The 20,951-nt window shown below is 53.1% G+C and overlaps 7 protein-coding genes across 7 annotated transcripts; 4 read left to right on the plus strand and 3 right to left on the minus strand.

Annotated features, from left to right (window-relative positions):
* The first annotated feature begins 352 nt into the window (after window positions 1–352).
* On the plus strand, window positions 353–3,129 carry ACET3X_004726 (uncharacterized protein). The gene is made up of 3 exons (XM_069451261.1): window positions 353–2,695; window positions 2,768–2,843; window positions 2,904–3,129. Exon 1 carries the CDS (start codon window positions 414–416, stop codon window positions 2,352–2,354), a length of 1,941 nt encoding a protein of 646 aa, XP_069306770.1. The 5' UTR covers window positions 353–413; the 3' UTR covers window positions 2,355–2,695; window positions 2,768–2,843; window positions 2,904–3,129.
* Window positions 3,130–4,029: 900 nt separating this feature from the next.
* On the plus strand, window positions 4,030–5,823 carry ACET3X_004727 (uncharacterized protein; the record flags this gene model as incomplete). Its single annotated transcript, XM_069451272.1, has 3 exons — window positions 4,030–4,246; window positions 4,299–5,660; window positions 5,804–5,823. The coding sequence occupies 3 exons, from the start codon at window positions 4,030–4,032 to the stop codon at window positions 5,821–5,823; spliced, it is 1,599 nt and encodes a 532-aa protein (XP_069306771.1).
* A 224-nt stretch (window positions 5,824–6,047) lies between these two features.
* ACET3X_004728 (uncharacterized protein) lies at window positions 6,048–7,921 on the minus strand. The gene is made up of 2 exons (XM_069451283.1): window positions 7,137–7,921; window positions 6,048–7,077 (listed from the first exon to the last, which is right to left on the minus strand). The coding sequence occupies exons 1-2, from the start codon at window positions 7,706–7,708 to the stop codon at window positions 6,234–6,236; spliced, it is 1,416 nt and encodes a 471-aa protein (XP_069306772.1). The 5' UTR covers window positions 7,709–7,921; the 3' UTR covers window positions 6,048–6,233.
* A 975-nt stretch (window positions 7,922–8,896) lies between these two features.
* ACET3X_004729 (uncharacterized protein) lies at window positions 8,897–10,087 on the plus strand (the record flags this gene model as incomplete). Its single annotated transcript, XM_069451294.1, has 1 exon — window positions 8,897–10,087. One exon carries the CDS (start codon window positions 8,897–8,899, stop codon window positions 10,085–10,087), a length of 1,191 nt encoding a protein of 396 aa, XP_069306773.1.
* Window positions 10,088–14,219: 4,132 nt separating this feature from the next.
* Window positions 14,220–15,241, minus strand: ACET3X_004730 (uncharacterized protein; the record flags this gene model as incomplete). Its single annotated transcript, XM_069451305.1, has 2 exons — window positions 14,220–14,866; window positions 14,944–15,241. The coding sequence occupies 2 exons, from the start codon at window positions 15,239–15,241 to the stop codon at window positions 14,220–14,222; spliced, it is 945 nt and encodes a 314-aa protein (XP_069306774.1).
* A 1,210-nt stretch (window positions 15,242–16,451) lies between these two features.
* On the minus strand, window positions 16,452–17,475 carry ACET3X_004731 (uncharacterized protein; the record flags this gene model as incomplete). Its single annotated transcript, XM_069451316.1, has 2 exons — window positions 16,452–16,840; window positions 16,923–17,475. The coding sequence occupies 2 exons, from the start codon at window positions 17,473–17,475 to the stop codon at window positions 16,452–16,454; spliced, it is 942 nt and encodes a 313-aa protein (XP_069306775.1).
* A 1,176-nt stretch (window positions 17,476–18,651) lies between these two features.
* On the plus strand, window positions 18,652–20,487 carry ACET3X_004732 (uncharacterized protein; the record flags this gene model as incomplete). The annotated part of the gene is made up of 1 exon (XM_069451327.1): window positions 18,652–20,487. The coding sequence occupies one exon, from the start codon at window positions 18,652–18,654 to the stop codon at window positions 20,485–20,487; it is 1,836 nt and encodes a 611-aa protein (XP_069306776.1).
* Window positions 20,488–20,951: the final 464 nt, after the last annotated feature.

Below are 20,951 nucleotides of genomic sequence, written 5' to 3' on the forward strand. Positions count from 1 at the left end.
AGACGGAAATGGGTCGAGACAGACGGAAATGTGGGGAAGCGAGAAAGGGCAGAGTGTGAAATATTATATAGTACGAAATCACGAGAGAGAGGAAAAACGTGGGAGATGAGTAAGGCGAGCGAGTGCTCCACAGCTGGATGAAAGGGACGCTGCAGTTAGTACCTATGGAACCGCCGTAAGCGACCAAGCAGCGAGATCAAATATAGCCTCGACACGCATTCTCAGTGTCGTGTCAACTATGGGTGGTGATGGCGGAGCCGTGGTTGAGTGTGGGCGGTGCCGAGAAAGCGAGGTAGGCCCCTGGTCCGTGCACCCTGACGTGTGTGTGTCGGTTGAGCTCCAAATCTTCAAGGCCCATCTCACCACCAAACAATCCGCCCGTCGTCCATCACCATCGCCCGGCCCAGCCCACCATGCTGCGTGCCTCGATCCTCAGGGCCCGTCCCGCTGCCCGGCCATTGGCCCGCGCCGCCGCCCGCCCGCAGTGGCACGCCGCCCAGCGCTTCTACGCCGACGACAAGAAGAGCCTGGGCGAGACGGCCGTCCCCAACCCGGCGCCCACGACTTCGCCCTCGTCCAGCCCTGCACCCGTCGGCGAGGGCACCATCCCCGCTTCAGACGTGCCCAGAGCACCGCCTGCCCCTGATAGTTCGGTGCTGGCGGCAGTGTCCCGCGATGCGCCCGCCATCTCGCCCACGACGACACCACCGACCGGCCCCGGGTCAGCGAGCATCGCCCCGGACCCCGTGCAGCCCAAGCCCAAGAAGAAGAGGCGCATCCTCCGCAAGCTGCTGCTGTGGCTGACGGTGCTGTCGGGCCTGGGCTATGCCGGCGGCGTGTGGTACTCGCTCGTGTCGGACAACTTCCACGACTTCTTCACCGAGTACATTCCGTACGGCGAGGATGCGGTTGCGTACTTTGAGGAGCGCGAGTTTAGGCGACGCTTCCCCGGCCGCGCGGGCGACGCGAGACTGCACCCCCAGATCTCGGGCGAGAACAAGGTCACGATTCCCGGCCGCAGCGGCTTGACGGCGCGCCCCGTGCAGGAGAACAAGAGCGACCTCGGCTCCAAGGGGCCCCATCTGAGCGCCGTCGACGCAAACACGAAGCCGGATAGCACCGAGTCGAGCGGCCAGCAGCCCAAGGTGTCGTCCGGCACACCAGCCCAGGCCGAGGAGAAGAAGACGGCCGCCGTCAACGAGGTCGTCAAGGAGAAGCCAGCCACGCCCATTGCCCAGCTCGACCACCTCAGCGTCCCCTCCGCCACGGAGCCCGTCGTCCAGGACGTCGTCAAGATTGTCAACGACATCATCACTGTCATCAACGCCGACAACGCCCACGACGGCCGCTACAACTCGGCCCTCGACAAGGCCAAGAGCGAGCTCGCAAAGGTCGTGTCCGACATCAACCTGATGAAGGAGACGCTGCACAAGCAGACGGAAGACAAGGTCGCCGCCGCCCACGCCGAGTTCGACCAAGCGGCCAAGGAACTTATCACGCGTCTCGACCACCAGATGCAGGCCCAGGAAGCGCAGTTCAAGGAAGAATTCGAGAATGAGCGCGAACGCCTCTCGCAGTCATACAAGCAGCGTCTGCAGTCTGAACTCGACGCCGCACAAAAGGTCTACGAACAGAAACTCAAGAACCAGCTCCTAGAACAGAGCATCGCCATGCAAAAATCCTTCACCGCAAACGTCCGCGAGCGCGTCGAAGCAGAACGCGACGGCCGCCTCGGCAAACTCAACAAACTATCCTCGTCCGTCCACGAACTCGAAAAGCTGACCGCGGAATGGAACGCTGTCGTCGACGCAAACCTGCAAACACAACACCTCGTCGTCGCCGTCGAAGCAGTCAAATCCGCACTCGAAACACAAGCCATCCCCAAGCCCTTTGTCACCGAACTCGCGGCCCTGAAAGAGATTGCGAATGATGATCCCGTTGTTGCGGCCGCGATTGCGTCCATCAACCCCGTCGCGTACCAGCGCGGTATCCCCAGTTCCGCACTGCTAATCGATCGCTTCCGCCGCGTTGCGGCCGAAGTACGCAAAGCTGCTTTACTCCCGGAAGACGCGGGCGTGGCGTCGCATCTCGCGTCGCTGGCCATGTCCAAGGTGCTGTTTAAGAAGTCGGGGCTAGCGGTCGGTGGCGATGTAGAAGCTGTGCTGGCGAGAACAGAGGTTTTGCTGGAAGAAGGGGATTTGGATGCTGCGGCCAGGGAAATGAATGGCTTGCAGGGGTGGGCTAAGGTGTTGAGTCGGGATTGGTTGGCGGAAGCGAGGAGGGTGTTGGAGGTCAGGCAGGCGTTGGATGTCGTGGCGACGGAGGCGAGGTTGAATAGTCTGCTTGTTGAGTAGACGAGGTTTGAGAGGAAGGAGGGTGGTGGACATGGCTTTTTTTATCAAGTGTGTATTTTCTGTAGGTGGTACTGCGGTAGGGTTTGTAACAATACGAGTATTGGTCTATAGAAGGCTTGTTTTCTTCTTTTCTGATTGTTCGCTGTCTTGCTGCGCCTCGTTGGGAATGATGGGGATCCAGTAGGATAGAGCGAGTCTAATGAATAGGACAGTTCTGCAGTCTAGTAGATCCTGCAACCCTGCGCTTTTTCATGTACACTTGTTCTTTCATCCGGAGCCATCAGTCTCATAGTATTCACGGCATTTGCTCGGGGGAGAAGTTGTTTCACTCTGACTGCTAGGTATGTACAACTCAGCTCGACACAAGAACCCAACACTAAACAGCCTCTTAACACCAATCGTTGATGAAACAGAATCAAGACTCGGCTTTTGCAAGAGCGTAATACACGACTACGAGTCTAGGTAGCAAATGATCAGAGAGCGTTGCGTGTAAGTACAAAATGTAACAGAAATGCGAATCTATATGTAGATTAATATACTGGCGAGAAGACTGCGCGGAACGGGGTGCGCGATATGAGCGGGATGGGTGGTAGAGTGAGCAACGACGTTGGTGATGGCAGGTCCTGCTATTGGCATCTGTGGACACGGTTTTGGGATGCTACAGTAGTCGGGCTTCTACCGACTATTAACGGGTATCGCATCGCTAGCACGTGGATAATTTTATATTTCGCAACGGGCGTGTAATAGTGAGGTTGAGATGAGGGTATTGGTAGACAGCGGTCGGAGGAATTACTCTGAACACGATGCTTGTTAGGTGTCTCTTCACTAGTATCTCGGTTGCGTCAGACAGCCTAATGAGCATCATGTCTAGCAGTTGTCTTGGCACTCGTTGTGGAATATCAGATGTGAGAAAAGCGAAAGAGGAATTTAGGTAAGAACTACCGCACTGCAACACCTCTCCCTCCCAAGTCCCGCTAACCTACCACGCTGCACCAAAGTCTACTGCTAATCTACACATGGCAAAACACGGCTTGATATGAGCACCTTAATGTCCGACCTACTAACGCAACGCTCAAAACACGCTCTTGCATCGTTAAGCCGCCAACCAGGTCAGCGGCGGCGTCATGACCAGTCGTCCATCGAGCCCGCAACACGCTCCACTTAATCACCTTCCAAGACCGACACAAGCTCTACCAAGACCAGCTTAACTGTCGTTAGACCCACCGCCTAGCGGCTTGACTTTGCTTGTTTATCGGGCAAAAACGTTATGTAGCTTCCTAATCTGTGTTAGCGTGGTTGCGTCCGAAGACATCCCGTTGCGCAACATAGCATCTTACAAGCCTTGCACTAGGCCGGCCACTGCGGACATCGTCATCGTGTCGCTACACCACGAATGCAGCACGCGATTCGTACGCCGAATGTCGTGTGTGCTGTCTTGGTAATATGACGCCTGCCGCGATACAGGGTGCGCACGCTCAGACGACAGGAACGCAATCGCGTTTGCGCCGATGATACAACGATCGACATGCAAGCACTATGCACGTTACTATCAACCTTCCACATGCGGCAGCACGCCCTGGCATGCGCCAAGCACACCAGAGAGCTTAAGTAGCGATCAAGACTGCTTGGTGCGACTGGGCGCGTCTGCCATCTGCTCTCGAGACCAGTATCCATTATGCACATCCTCGCGACGGTGGTGTTGGCTGCTGTTGCCGCGCAAGAAGCGCTGGCATCTCCTATCCAGGCCCGCAGCCCATATGTTATCAAGGAAACGCATCATGTGCCGCGGGAGTGGACGAAGCTCGAGCGGGCACACGGTAGCAAGACGATTCAGTTACAGATTGGGCTCAAGCAAGGACGTTTCGAGGAGCTTGATCGCCATCTGCGTGAAGGTATGTTGTTGCATATCAGACTTGCGATATCGCAGATAGCTAACGGGCGTAGTCTCTGACCCAGACCACATGCGCTACGGCCAGCATCTGAGCGCCGACGAGGTCGACGAGCTCGTTGCGCCTAGCTCCGAGACGCACGACCTAGTCCACGAATGGCTCCGCGAGAGCGGCATCGATAGTGATGCCGTAGGCTACAGCTCGGCCAAGGACTGGGTCATTGTGCATCTCCCGATTGAAACGGTCGAGAGCCTGCTCGACACAGAGTACCACACGTACAAGCACAGAGATGGCTCCATCGTTGCGCGTACAACCGCCTGGTCGCTGCCCCGCCACCTGCATGCGCACATCGACACCATCCAGCCCACGACCTCCTTCTTCCACATTGCGACCAACGAGGCCACGTTTGTCGACGACGCTGTCGAGGTCCCCGCGAGCTACCGCGCACCACAGAATTCCTCCATCGCCGCTGTCTGCAACGTGACGTCCGTGACACCAGAATGCTTCCAGACGCTGTACAAGACGAAATGGTACCACACCAAAGCCAGCCGCAAGAACAGTGTCGCCTTTACAAACTACCTCGGCGAGATCCCCATCCGCCCAGACACTAAGCTCTTCCTAGAGAAATACCGCCCGGAAGCTGTATCGCAAGCATACGCATTCAAACAAATCTCCATCGCCAACGGACCAACCCAGGACGGTCCGCTGACATACAATCAATCCACCGTTGAAGGCATCAGCCGCGAAGCGAATCTCGACGTGCAAGCCATCTCCGGCATAAGCTGGAAAACACCCATTACCTCTTTTTCCACCGCGGGTTCTCCCCCGTTCACCCCGGACGTATCGACGCCGACAAACACCAATGAACCGTACCTTGTGTGGGTAAACTGGCTGCTGTCACAACGCGCGATTCCACGCATCATTTCCACCTCGTACGGCGACTCTGAGCAAACGGTTCCAAAGAGCTACGCGGAGCGCGTGTGTCGCCAGTTCGCGCAGGTCGGTGCGCGAGGCACCTCTCTCTTCTTTTCGTCGGGTGACCGCGGGCTCGGCGGGACGAATACGTGCTATACCAACGACGGGGCCAATAAATACCAATTCAATCCTAATTTCCCGGCATCGTGTCCGTACGTCACGACCGTGGGCGCGACCATGAACTTTGAACCCGAAGAAGCAGCGTACAGACCGAGTTCCAACACGTCAACCGGATTCCGGGATCTGTATGCCAGCGGGAGTGGTTTCAGTAACTACTTCTCACGGCCCTGGTACCAAGACGCTGTCGTGCCCGCCTACATCGACGCCCTGAACAACACCTACGCAGGCCTATACAACGCGTCTGGCCGCGGGTACCCCGATCTTGCAGCCCAAGGTCTATATTTCGCGTATTTCTGGAACGGCACAGAGGGTGTCATCTCCGGTACATCGGCGTCGTGTCCGCTCACAGCGGGTATCTTTGCGCTGGTGAATGATGCATTGTTGGCGGCTGGGAAACCCGCGTTGGGATTCGTGAATCCGTGGTTGTATAAGAAGGGATTTAGGGGCTTGACGGATGTTACAAAGGGGTACAGTCGGGGGTGTAATGTGCAAGGGTTTCCGGTGACGGAGGGGTGGGATCCGGTGACTGGGTTTGGGACGCCGGATTTCTTGAAGCTGGTGGAGTTGGCGGGGGCGAGGGGGCATTGAGTGATGGGTGGGAGGTGAGAGGGCGGCGGGTGATGGTAGATGGCAGGGGTTATTGTTGAGAATAGGTTCATGTAATGTTGTAATGATCATGACTCGTTGCAACATGCATTGAAAGAATACCCGAGTCGTCATCGTATAGTTCCCCTTCTCGTTTGCCAACATGCAGGTCACCAGCGGCATCCAGCATATCCAAGCCATACCACGTTAGCGCTAGATGACTCGGCCGCCAACTTGACAAAGTCAACGTCCCTCGTCACAACTCCGCGAGACCACCTCCACCTCCACACATCCCACCCTGTCTCCTCCGCTACTCCGCGCCGTTCGACGTAGCAACATCCGGGTTAGGATAATACCACGCCGCCACCGCCACGATAACATAAACAATAATGAGCATCGCACCCTCGAGGTAATTCGACTCGCCATCCCTCAAAAAGTTACCCACCACCACAATCGCCAGCACCAACAACACAATCATAAAGATCTCAAAGTTAAGATCCATATCCTTGCCCATGACCCACCCCACAACCACCACCAACGGCGCATTAAACAACGCCGTCTGAATCGAGGGCCCAATGCAGTGGAAAAGCGCAAAATTGATCTGGCCATCCCACGCCTCGTCAATCGCGGTAAGATGCTCTGCCGCTTTCTCAACAAGCGGCAGCATAATGAGACCAAGGAACTGATCTGGGATCCCAGACTCGACTACGTCCTCGATGCGCTCAACCAGGAACACAGCGAGCATCGTCACAATAGCAAGCGACAGCACCAGCGCAACCATGCACTCTGTAAACGTAAACTTTGGCTTCGCCAGATCCTCGTGGTGGTCCAGATCAGCGTGTTCATCCGCCTCCAGCACCTCGTCGAACAGCGAGTGCTGCGAGCGCGCATTGTACCAGATGAATATAACAAACGCGATGATGAGGAGGATAGACGTGACCTGGCTGATGCGCAGGACATTGTGCTGCAGGATCTTTTCCGTAAACTCGTGGTGCTTGGAGGCGTGGGCGACGGCGGAGCCTTTGAGCGCCGAGTAGTACGCGGAGGGGATGAGGAGGCCGAAACCGGCGACGAGGAGCAGGCCGGAGCCGACTTCGCTGACGGAGGCGTGGAACTTTTGGCTCATTTGGCGGAGGCCGCCGACGAAGAAACAGCTAAAGCATCGAGTCAGTGTCATGTGCATATATAGAGATGTTTAGCGGGGCTAACTCACAGTCCCAGACAGAGCAGCAAGTTTGTCAGAATGGAGCCCAGAATCGCGGCCTGGATAACCGGAATCAGGTTCCCATGCTCACTCGACCCATCCCTTGAATGATGCTTCGCAATCAGAATCATAAACAGAATAATCTCCACAATGCTCCCAAACGCAGTCTCAATCAGTATCCCGCTAACCTTGGGCATCTTGCGCGCAAACTCCTGGCCCGCGAACCCAAGCAAATTGGCCACCGGCACCATGGCAATATAGCTCGTCGCGAAGATAGCAATCGGCAGCGACGGCGCAGCAAAGTGTAGCACAATGGCTACAATGACAAAGGGCCAGAGGAGGTTCGTGTACTTTGCCGCATTGCTGCCGGAGCGCCAGGCGACGTTGAGGAAGTGCGCGGCGTGGAAGCCTTTGCGGCCGGACTCGCCATCGGGGTGGATGTGCGAGGGGATGATGTTGTGGAGGAGGGGTGTAGATTCATTGTTGTTGTTGTTGTTGTTGTTTTGCCCGTTCACGTGCTCGTACAGGACGCGCGAGACGTTGTGGGAATTGTCGTGGCCGTGGCGGTTGTTGGACGACATGGTGTATGGATGGACTCCTCCGGGTAATCGGGAGTGAAGAGCGCTGTGGTTGGTGGGGGACGATGGGGAGCTACCCTGGAAAGACGCGGATACCTCTCACGCGGCCCGCTGCAGCACTAAAAGGGAAGCAAGGCTTGTTCTTGCTGGGTTAAATTGACGCTCAGAGACGCTGCGAGATGCGATTCGGCTCTGGTTCTGCGCGGAGCAGTTGGGATGGGAGAGCTGAGGTGGGAGCTCGAGGTTTTTGCGGAGGGCGGTGACGCGCTGCGCGACTGCCCAGACGCGGCTGGGGCTGGGCATGGCTGGAAAACAGGGCAGGATCGTCGGGGTGCCAACGAAGCAGTTTTATCGCCGAACACTGTCAGACATCGAAAGAGATGGTCTTGTACGTTGCGATATTGCTGTGCGCTGGGACTTGGATTCTCGCTGATGCTCGCGGTGCATGGTAGAGGGTGTTGGTGATGAATCGCGATGGTCTGGATAGCTCCAGCCGCTGACTTGCCAGCCTTTCATCCCCCCTCCCCAGGCAATGGAATCATCAATGCTAATCTTCGCAAGATTCAGTCTCATTGAGTTACCATTATTCCGGGTGCTTTTGGCCCATCAGAGTTGGTACCGTCGATGAAATGGCGATGGTTCTGGACACGTACGGCTGGCGAAAGAGCTGTGCGCGAGTCCAACCACCATCAGCGACTTTACCTTGGTTACCTGAGCTCGCTCCCCGATTCTCCATGAGTGGCATGTTGTGAGATGTACCAAATATTCGAGAACGGTGGTTTGAACGAGGTCCACCACGGAGCCGAACAGAAGGCGTCTCCACACGAACCAAGCCCACAAAAGACCATATCTCTCAAGGTCGACGCATTCATCTGACCATCAAGAGACGATGGTTTTCGTCTCAAAACTCGCTGGCTCTGCCTTTGCCAGAACTGAGTGACTCTGGTTGGATGCGAGGTGCAAACGAGAACCTCAACCGTAGGACTCTGGTGGGTCGTGCCGCATTTCGATTCAACGTCCAATGGGGGAGATACCTAGACGAAGGACAAAACTTGGTAAAATTGAGGAGTCTATGTTTTTTCACAAGTCTCAAATTTCCTTTAGATTTTCCTCATCGCATCGAAAGATTCAATAAGAACCCGAGTGCTCTTCACAACGTCTCAACGACCTTGCACGAACAATCTAACCATCATGGCCATGTCAGCAGCTCCAACGCTGAGCGCAAGTTACACAGAATTCCTCGAATGCACACTGCTGCCAGTGGAGACACCCCCAGCCGATGCAAATTGCGGCATATGCCGAGAGCACTTCATCAAGAATGAAGAGAAAGACTCCCTGGACTACCTAAACTACTGCACCACGACGCAGTCCAGACTCCTTGCCGCTGCGCTCGCCGCAGCCATGGAGGAAGAAGAAGTCATTCATGGCGAACCTGTGCAGATACGAAACTGTGGCCATCTCTTCCACAAAGACTGCATCTCCCAGTGGGTCACCGGCGACGTTCTTGCCGCCCACAACCTCCGCTCCTGTCCGCTATGTAAGACCGAACTAGTCCGGTACGGCCTGCCCGCTCGCGTCGAATATTTTCTTCTCGAGACCACCAAAGCTCAGGACGAAGTCAACGCTCTAGAAACACAATACATACTCGCATACACCCCGGTGCAACGACTCGAAGAGCTCGCAGAAGACGTAGCCAACATCATGGAAGAATTCAAATACGACACGAACAACTTGTCTCAACCAACCAGGAACTTGTTATTCACGCACGTCCACGAAGTACTCAATAAGCAAAAGATTTGGGGCAGAGACATGGACTACCTCGCACAGCTCCTCCTCGACGGGCACAGCATCCCCGACGCCATAGATATATGGTACACATTTAAACTCGATTTCGCCCGAGAAGACTTTAACACCCAGAGCAAGATGCTCGGCGAGCAAATGAACCCGCTCATCACCCGGCTGCACGACCTCGAATACGCGCTCCGCGACCTATCCGCTGACGTCGTCGGAGCTGGTGGCTTTACCATGACCGCGTTTGAAGTACAATACAACTCTGAGATCAGTGGATGGTACGAGGAGGTTCTAATAGGGATGCAGCAATGGAGATGTTTTTACGATGATACGGCGATGAAGATTGAGTATGCTGTGATGTTTGCAGAATGGATGCTGGCGATTATTGGGCAGGTTCGGAATCAGCTGAGTTGGCTGGATGCGATTGCGCGTGTGGAGCGGGAAGATGGTGCGGAGGAGGCGTGGGGTGCGGTTACGGTTGAGACGCTGGAGGTGGATCTTGATGGAATGGAGGTGGAGGATGCGACATATAGCCAGGAGATGCTGCTTAGCGATGATCGGGAGCCGGATGCGAGGGTGTGGATGTACTAGATACGGCTTGGGGCTGCGGATGTTCTCGGGTATGAGCAAGGTACGGTCGTTGAACGCACCGACATTCTCAAGCTGTGATTGTTATAGGGTTATGTATAGATGGAGTTTATCGAAAGTGACGATGGTAATGCAGTAGAGGTTCCTAGCATTCGCGATTCGGAGGAGAATCTCAAACCAATAACCCTTGTCATAGAATAGACTATCTCCAAGAGAACCAAAAGCTATTTCACACACCCGTGCAAGGAAAACCTTAGTATCACCGACGCTTAGGGATAACCGAACTTGCGATGGCGATACTAGCAGTTAGCCTGCGACAAGGCTGAAAGAAGGCAGATTCATTTCTTTTCCCAAGAATGCCTTACAGTTCAGCGCACGTAACTAGTTGTCGACTAGCGACTTTTTTTGGTGTAGCTGAGCATGTCGTCTAGCAGCTAGCAGAGGGGTAGCTATATGGGGGCTAACAGTGGCCTACCAAGAAGTGGTGCGATTGGGCTAGCGGTGACCGGTGGTGCTCAGCCGCGAACCAGACTTCCTAGGTCGCGCATCGAAAGAAGATAAGTATCATCTTCTATTCGTATTACCAGCCCCTCGATATCGTGGTCCACTGGCAAAATTACACCCTCATCAGCGAAATATTCTATACCATTGCATCATGTGCTTTTTCGATCAGCAGCGGTTCACATGCGGAGACTGTGTATGGGGAGAATTCCAACAGCATTGCGAGAAAGAGTGGAGGGTGGGAGAGACGTGTGGGATAAGATTAACAAAGGATATCATCCAAGTGGATACGCGTTGCGAACCGTGTGAAGAGGTCGATACGAAGACGCAACGTCGTGCTGCTGAAGCTGATAAATTACAACGACGGGTGGAAGAATGGGCTGAGCCTCAGGCACGGGCTGCGCTTGAGGCATCGTCTGAGCTTGTGACAATGGATGTGATTTGGAAATGCGATGGATTCGTTGAATCGGTTCACCCCAAGGCATCGAAAATACCCGACACATGCGAAATTGGAAAATTGGCCGACTCCATCCAAACCCTTGATGATGAGATTTCACATCTCAACCGCGAACGCAAGTTGATATCTGATGGTCATACTCCTGAATCTCCCGTGCAATGGCCTGGAAAGATCACAGAACCTCTGGATTCTTTAGGAACGACTTCACATTTGGCAGTAGCTACTGACAGCTTTGTCAGACCTATCGAACGATTCGCGGTTATCCTGTATGAGCAATCTGGCATGCAACACTGGAGCGATTATACAGAGGGAAACAAGTCTCTAGAATGGGTCAGGAACTACTTTGAGAGCTCTCTTGTGGTCTTCGCAACTCAAATGCTGTCCGTATCAGCAGCCGTGGTCAGCTCTCCAAAACATGCTGGCGAGAAAGATGTCGGCCTCACTTTGTTGGGAGCGGCTCTGATACAACACTACAAGGCTCCGATCGCGGAACACCTTTCTGCGCGTATATTCCGGCAGATCTTCGCGACTGTGCCCTCTGTACGCGTCTTACTGCAACAGATGGGTCCAAAGTACTTTTCTACCGAGCGATTTGATCTGGACACAGAGACCATGATTGCTCTTGAAGAAGCATTGAAATGGAGAACGACAAATGCAGAACTCGAAAACATTCCACATTTGCTAGCCTCAACCAACGAGATGCAGCACTTGGCACTCGGTGTACGACGTGACCTATACCGCGATGACAGTTCGGCAATGCGCACTATCGAGACAACAATGTCAGAGAAAAACGTCGATCGCCTCGCAGACGGGCACTATATGGCCACATTCCAGGCTTACTGGCCAGTCGCAGGATTCATGACTACGGAGTATGGAGAGTACAAACCTCGATTCGGGTCAGTCCTGACTCTTACTGGCTCCAGTCTATATGCGCAAGCCTTGACATGTGCCGACTATATCAAAACGACATGGCCTCATACTGGATCATTCTTCCTAGAGCTTCTCGATCGCCTTTACAATTATCTGGTACTATCGAGTGCATTTAAAACAAGGCAGGTTTCTCTGACGAGTGGTCAGGGCCTCTCAGTCCAGGCAAATGTCTCCAGCAGCTACGCTCTCGCTACCTTCGTCAATTTTGCGGCCTCTGCCGCCGACAAAGATTTGCTCGTACAACTCGCTCAGCAGTTGTGTTGGTTTAGTGCTGCATTCACAACATCACCTCTTATGGGGCTAATGGCTTATTCTAGCCCGTTGTTCGTTCAAAAGAAGCCAGGTGTTTTTGTCATCATTGTCAGACACAAGCCGATTAATGAACGGGAAAAAGCATGCTGGCTGCCTCTATTCGACGGTGCCTGCATTGTAGCTGGGTTCCCTATATCCCAGAGAGGGCAGGAGATCGGTCTTGAAGTGTCTTTGAACCTTCTAGCTGGACTATCGGGCGCTCGACACGTTGTGGAGTATAAAGGCGGCTTGGTGATGAAAGGATTCTCACACTTTTTCGTCCCCGTTCGGCGTGAACACGATCGTGTCCAGTGGCACGGCTTCTCTAGCCGTGATGAAGAGACACCGTTGTCATATAACGAAGGTATTTCGTGTTGCATTTCGCGTGCCATGCTCCACGAAGTCGGTCTACAGGACCTCGCTTCACTACGAGCTATTGTTGGATGGTGCTCAGCAGCAACTATCTGCCTCGGCTCTAGCCAAGCCGATTACGAGAACATTGAATACACGAAATCTAAGGGAGCCAACTCGGGACCTAGATGTACGGGCACATCTTTTGGCTTCCAGCATATTGGAGTGGCTGCGTTGGATGTCAAGTTCGGGTCGAAAGATGGGAAGTGCCACTTCCAACGAGATGGTCCATATAAAAAGATCCTCCAATTCGCGGAAAATACTCCTATAGTACTGCACGACGTAGAAGGAAAGCTTACATGGCTCGTTCCCGCAACTAACGTCATGTTGCACATAGTCCAGCATCGCCATCACTCGATACCCTTCGAGGTGGACGGGAGGCCAATCACACTCATTACAGACATTCGAAAAGGCTCTTCAGCTAAAGATGTCTTGTTGGGCAACCGAATTCGAGTCCTAGACGAACAAGATAATCATACCTTCGAGGACGAAATCCTGAACATTTGGTCGATCCTAGAGTTTCTCCACGACGAGAACATCAGTCGTCAACGTAATACGTCAGGTTTTTCTGTTTCAATGCGATTCGGTGAGAGTTTACACGGCTTCGAGTTCAAGGATGTGGTTCACCAAAATACGCCATTCAAGCTTAAGGAAGCATCTATCAGCGACGACCACGGTGGATGGTTGAGGCTCATCGAGGATATCGACGCCTTGGTTCTGTTCGCTAATGGCTTTGGAGATGTCATCCTACCAGCGGACGAATCTCACAACGTGTTGTGTCATAATTGGAGAAGAGTACCACGTGGAAAGGACTATCTGACAACAACCACAAAGATGCTGCAGATATTATTTGACAAGGCTGGCTGTCGGCGGGATCAGAAATACCTCACCACCAAAACCAAACTCCGGTGGCATCAGGGAAGCATCGAATTGTTCAATACATGCCAGGACGAAGCTCATTGCGATCATACACACCTGCAACAACTCGTTCCAAAATCGAAAATCAAGGACGTTCGACCCCCGAGCTTTATAGGTAGCGAGGGAGCTGTGATCTTCGGACGTCGTTGACACAGCCCACAAGATTCTAGATTTGCAGTGGCCTGTATAGCTAGCTACACTTGCCTATCGCACGAAGCAACATTTGTGTGCACGGCAGCAAGATTGAGGAAGCAGTATAAGAGAATTGAGCTGCGAGTGCTACCTTCGGCTACAAGTCATCCCATCATTCAGCCTTCAAAAGTCTAAGATGTAGTCTTGATAAGTGGTGTATAGGACGGGTCTTAGTGAACTTTGTGTAAGATCGAGAGTGAGATAGAATGCATTCAGATAGAGCATGATACACGATTAGGCGGTCTGTAAGGCTGTTAAATTTGATTTTTAGCCGCATATCAAGACTCTGGTCAGGTACACACAATTGACTCACAGGGAATGTTCATTCCCCACCTTCATTAACGTCCGAATGAACTGGACGTTCAAGCTCACTCGCCCAGCTACCTCACAGAACTTCATCCCAACCATTCGCTCAATAACACCCTCGCCCCACTCCTAGAAGCCTCTCACTGCGTCGTAACTCGCAAACCTCTCCCTCAACTGAGCCTCCCGCTCGTCCTGCGATACCCACTTTGTGTCCTGTGGAAAAACATTCTCAACGCCGTTCAAAGGAACTACCCGGCTCCAAATCTGGATCTCCGAATCCTGAGTACTCCCCGCAGTAAACCCCTGGAAACGAGACATGACCGTGCCAACGCCACCCTCAGACGCCATGACCCAATTCCATACTCCGGGGTCCGAATGACTTAGAACAATCGTATACGTTCCGTTGGCGTTAGGGATGGCTTGGGCGTTGTTGAGAGATTCTACTCGTTCCCCAGGCCTGTCGGTGATCATCCACAAAGATGTAGTGGGAACGACCCAGTACACTGAGTTTCCGGGGTTGAACGTAATGACAATGGCATCTGTTTCGCTGAGATTGTAGTGCGAAAACGAGTTTGCTTGCGTGGCAAGTGTGCCGAAGGATTGCTGCACTGGAGCGTTGATAATGTTCTGAGGTTGCGACAACGTTTGCTGGCCCAACAAGAACTGTCCATAGACTGGAAAAGATTCCTCGAAATTGGTTCTAACCTTCCGGACAATCTCCTCTTCTGATATCGGCTCCGGTAACTCATCGCTCGAGCGGATCTCAACCTCGAGAGCTGAACAGCGGCATCCACACTCTGGATGTGGTTCGGAGAAGAAGAGTTGGTCGAGTTGACGATTATAATAAACGAACCATCCTCCTCCACGACAAGATCTTGTCCTGCCAGTACCGCCAAATTCGTAGGAACATTGACATTCGAGCGCAGAGAAAAGCTGACATCTGCCGGGCCAGCGCCAACCCGGTTCCCGCGAATCTCATAGTCGTACATGCTGCTGATCGGAATGGTGCGATACAGTGCATCGGGGTTGTCGTACGCGTAGCGACCTCCAGGCACCGATCCTCGTGGTGGGTTGAGTAGAGAGTATATCTTTGGATGTGCTGGATCGTCGTTGACGGCCTTTTGCATGCTGCTGAATGCTAGTTCTTCCATGGCTTGGGCAAGGGTGCGCTGTAGAATGGGGGAAGATACGTCGTATCCGTTTTCGGCTGCAATGGACGCGAACAATTGGGAGCCTTCAGAGATGAGATCGTCATACGGATTTTGCTGATGGAGTTTGATCGCAAGCTCGTCCAGAAAGATTTGATCTGCCGTACCCAGTGGGTTGGACGAATGTTGACTGGATGCAACTTCAAACAACAGTATCGTTCCCACAGCAAAGGTTCCTGAGAGATAACGAATTGTGGTGGCTGATAGAGTTGGTATACGCAGAGAATATGTGGTGCAGAACTGATAGACAAAGTAGTTTGCTCTCAACGTAGGACCTACTGCCTTTACATAGTAAATCCAATGATCTGAGCAGTCGGAGGGTCGAACATACAGCCGTGCTATTGGACACACTTTTATGACAAAGTAACGAAAGGGTTCTGCTCCGTTTTGGACCGAATTTTGACGAGACCGCGCACGCTGAATACACTCTCTTAGTTCGTCTGAGCATTCTTGGCACAGGTTACCATGTCCATGACCGTATCGAGCGTATCGGGGATTAGCGCGATACGTCAGCTACAACGAAATGCCTAATTCGGAGACTGAAACACCCCTTCGACTTGACGCTTCAAAGCCTTACACAGTAGCTGTTATCAATATCTTCGAGGTAGAGGATAAGGGGTTAAAGGCTCTTCCCAGGTATAACCGCGAATACAGCCTTGGTCAAGCTCAGTATGGTACAGACATGTAGTGTTGGAGTCGAGGTGCTGCATACACGGATCGGGCGTTCCACGGTATGTGGCGGGCGTTTTGCGGTGATTTCCAGTGTCCAACGCGCGAATCAAGGAAAGTCCTAGTCACTTTCATCGACAAGAGATTGGCAAGCTGGTCGCAACTCTACACCGCTGACGCGAAGTATCTCAACCGGATTTCCAGGCTTGCCTGTTCCGAAGAGGCCTTCACCTGATTGATAAGTCAATTCACCAACGTCTGCTCATTTGCAATTTGTTCCGCCTTTTTTTGTCCGCCGGACCAATACCGATGCAATCACTCAGTGCAACAGACTCTTGCGACTAAGAAATGTCTGGGTTGTTGGACCTGTGTTCGTTGCCTACCAGATTTTGGAAGAGTAAACATTACCGACTCCCTTGGTATATGTATCCATCATACCTATGCATTCCGCAGCCTCCACTCAAGACTAAGCCCATATGTCCATCTACACAAGGACAAAAGACATGACCACTATCCCCGCCAGCAATGTAGCCACTCCCGCCTTCTTGCCCCACTGCATAGCCGCTGCCGCATTCTCATTGTTCACAGACTCGGGCGGCACACGACTTCCCTCCCTCACATCATCCGGCGCAATACAAACGAGCTTCGTGACCCCGCCCATAGGTCCGTCGTCAGATGCGGCAGCAACAAGAACTGGGACAGGCCTTGTCATGTATTCATCGTACCAAGTAAAGTTGTCGACATTGGTATCGTAATCCCAGGGCTGTTGTGTAGGACCAACACCGAAGAGTCCGCGCGTGCTGAAGCCAGCTGGTACGTCGATGCCTGGGGGAGCGGCGTTGCAGGTAGTGTTTGTTAGATTTGCCGTACCGGCTAGAGTTTGCGTTAGTGAATCCACGGTGCATGTGATGTCGTCGTGGATGAGTTAGTAGGGAGAACGAAATGTTGCACTTACTCGTGCTAATTCCGCCCCAGAATCCTTCACCACAAGCCTCGTTCACCTCATCTTTGTCAAGCGACGAGGTAGGGCATCCATAACCGTCCGACGAGCGGTCGACGAGTTCAAGAATATTGAGAGGAAATGCATATGTCTTCTCCAACAGATCCTGGCATTTCTGTGATATTATGCCGTCACAGCCATTCTCACCGCCGCCTTGCCTGTGGTTCTCAACTGCATCGAACATATATACACATGCTTGGGTCGTAGTGTTTTCGAGAGCACTCAGGTACGCGTATGTCCATGGAGAGAAGATGCGACTGTCGGTGCTATTGTGGGGATTGCTGCGGGACTCGCCGAATGTAATGGAGACATAGAGGTCGATTGCACTGTCGCCCGTCGAGACGTTCCACGTTCCCGTGCCATTTACAGGCTGCTCGTAAAATGGAGTACTGCCGCGTGGGTTGCAACTCTCTGGTTGAGTGGCGTTTGTAGAGTTTTGCGCGGTAGACAGGCTTAGGAGGGATACAGCGAAAAGGAAATGCGCGAGAAGGTATGATTGCGGTGCCATGCCAAGGGAATGTGTCTCGATTGTTTGCTGCTAAGGTTTACGGTGTTAAGGGCCGTAAGGACGACGATGGAGGTGATGATTGTACATGCAACGTGCATACCAAGTGATTATGTACGCCGTTAGGCCTACCATAATCACGCCTAGATTACAGTCGACGTACATCGCGCTGCCGGATTGACGTCAGTTGTGACTTGCCCCGTTTCTTTCATGATACAGAATGCACGCGATGGGGCGCCTAGCTAAGTATCGTCGTTTTGCCGGTTTATCCATGCGACTGTAACAGTACACGTCGAGTTTCGACGTGTCTGGGTACCGTTGGGATGCCTGCAAGAATGGCTGGACACAAGGCGTACTTAACAAGGCGAAGTAAGGGTTATGGGCCTATTGGAAAAGAGGTGATCTCGCCAAAGTAGGATATGGGGCGTTGATATGCGCCAAGTCGGCTGTGGTGGGTGGCTCGGCGACACTCACCAGGTACGCCTTGAATACTAAAATAGAAGATTTTGGTTGTTCCTGCTACGTCATGGCACATGCAAATTTGTATTGGACGGTTGCGAGGGCAGGCGGCCTTTTGACGTTGCTGTGGTTCTCAGCGTGCGGCAATCTGATCACCAGGTAGGTACCTTTGATCAACATCTCAATTGCAGCAGAGCGGCCGGTCAGCCAGAACGTAGCCAGATAGTGCAACAATGGACACGATTGGGAATATAATCCTCATCGCATGGAGAGTAAGCATCTGAACATTGTGCGACTACTGTCCTGGTGGAATGGCCCGGTGAGGAGATGACGTCATTCGAGGTAGCAGAAGATGCCTTCTCATGCTTGTAAACGAGCGACGAAGATTGCGAATGAGAGGATTTATGCGCATGCGTACTGACCGCGAGCAGAGTATGTGTGGTGTTGAGGAGCCTGGGTTTGAGGCAGGCAACAGAAGACGGGTAAAGGCTGGGGGGCCAAGGGGGCTAAAAATGCGAGGAACGCTGCAGCCGCTGCCTCACAGAAATTGCCCCTATCGCCTGGAACATAACACTATCCACTCATATCACCTTCGATAAGCTCCACGATGGCCGTATCACGTTTTACTCTTATCATTCTGACGCATGAGATGGAGAGCTTTATCAACCCACGGAATGCCTCTTGCGTTACTTTCGGGTCTCCAAAGCCCGGCTGCACAACATGCCCCGCACCATTCGCGTAGCCGCCGCCCAAGTCGGTGCAGTGCATCGCGATGCCAATCGCGAAGCTACATTGGATCGACTCGTTGATCTTCTTTGCGAAGCTGTCACTCAAGGCGCACAGGTTGTGCTGTTTCCTGAGTGCACGTTCACCACCTTCTTCCCTCGTCACTTCTTCGCCGATGAAGCGGAGCTCGAGTCGTTCTTTGAGCATGGCGAAGTCACCATAGCGAAGGAAACAAGAGCGATATTCGACAAAGCCAGGGATTTGGAGGTAGATATCTGTATCGGATTCGCAGAGGCCACGGATGCCGGCAATCACTACAATACGTGCATCTATTACCACGCCAAGTCCGGATCTATCCTGTCGAAGTATCGGAAAGTCCATCTGCCTGGAGATTTCGACCCTTTCCCAGAACCTGATGCAGTCAATCAGCTCGAGAAGCGATACTTCAAGCCTGGTAATCTGGGCTTTAGGGCTTTTCGCGTACCGGACTTGACAGAGAGCACATCTGAGGACGGCGAACCCATCTTCGGCATGATGATCTGCAACGACCGGCGCTGGGCTGAAGCATGGAGATGCTTGGGTCTTCAAGGCGTCGAAGTCGTCCTCGTCGGTTTCAATACACCAGGCTTTGCTCCACAGATGTGGGGTGCTTCACCCCATGTGAGTCCAAAGGAGGCGCATGCTGAAGCTATATTCCATCACAAGCTTGTCATGCAAGCACACTCGTATACGAACGCTTGTTTTTCTATCAGCGCAGCGAGATGCGGGCTAGATGATGGAAAGTACGATTTGGTTGGTGGCTCGACTATCATCGGTCCTGATGGAAAAATCATGGCCGAGAGCAAAACGGAGGACGACGAGGTTATCGTGGCGGATTGCGATCTCGGTCGATGCATACCAGGAAAATCACGAACGTTCGATTTCGCGAGACACCGACGGACGGAACATTACGGTGTCTTGACTTCGCAAACAGGCGTCATCGAACCTCCGAGACTATCAACGCCGACGCCCACTCGTGATGGCGATGAGAGTCTTCCGGGTGACCCTCAACATCAATCCTTACAGTCAGTGAGTGGTACAACCAGCACCAAGCAGATCCGCATCCTCCTCTGCAACCCCAATGCCACACCCTCAATGACGCATGCTTGCCTCGAGATGGTCAAATCCACACTCGCACCTGATGTTACAGTCACTGGTTTCACAGCGCCCAAGCCTGCACCTTCGGTCGTCGAAGGGAGTTTCGATGACGTCATGTCTGCCGCTGCCGCCGCTCGAGCCATCATCCCGATTGCACATCACTACGACGCTTTTCTCGTCGCCTGCTACAGCAACCATGCGCTTATAAGAGTCCTCAGAGAAGAGCTATCGCAGCCGGTCGTTGGCATCATGGAGGCTTCGTTGTTTGCTGCGCGAACGTTGGGTGGGCGGTTTGGTGTTCTTGCGACGTCACGGCGATCTAAGTATACCCTAGAAGACTCCGTTAAGCATTATGGGTTGGATTCATTCTGTGCGGGTGTGCGAAGCTGTGATCTGGGTGTTTTGGAGCTGAAGTCCAAGCCTGAGGAAGAAGTGCTGAGTGTTATGTGCGCGGTGGGTAAGAAGCTCGTTGATGAGGGTGCGGATGTCCTGACACTTGGGTGTGCTGGCATGACGAATATGAAAGCTGCTGTCGAGGACGCGGTTGGCACCGATGTACAGGTGGTTGATGGCGTACTGGCAGGTGTGCAGCACTTGGTTGGTCTTTGTAAACTTGGTATGCGAACAGCTAAGAGGGGGATGTACGCTAGTTCTGCGGCCGATAGGGAGATGAGAGGTCAGGATTGGTACTGAGGATGTCTGCAGTATCGGTATTCATCTGCTGCTGACGTCGCTGTCCCTACCAAGCCAATTCCGTCACCATTCGGGGACACAATTCGTCCTTTGCCCACAAGTACGACTCTGTACGAGGCGATCTGTGTTGCCAAGCTTCGTCGTACATCTAAGGCCTCAAAGTCTCGGCCCTCCGGACCGCCGATGTCCGACATCGCGCAGCGAATCTACGGCCACCAGCCCTGATCCCAGCTCTCTGTAGCGTCGCGGTGCGCAATGGTCTCGTAAAATGCGAAGATATCAGTGGTCTGGAATCAAATTCGCTCGGCGCGGGCTACAGGTCAATGCCAACCGGACGAGTTTCTTCTAAATGGCGAATATTCTCTACGCTCAGCCTCATCTTCTTACTGGGTACTACAAGATGATATATGGGGCCTGCCTTCACGTTTTCTGTACAACAGCTTTACTTCAGGCACCCGACCCCT

The sequence above is a fragment of the Alternaria dauci genome, chromosome 4, assembly GCF_042100115.1.
Source record: "Alternaria dauci strain A2016 chromosome 4, whole genome shotgun sequence".
Taxonomy (NCBI): domain Eukaryota; kingdom Fungi; phylum Ascomycota; class Dothideomycetes; order Pleosporales; family Pleosporaceae; genus Alternaria; species Alternaria dauci.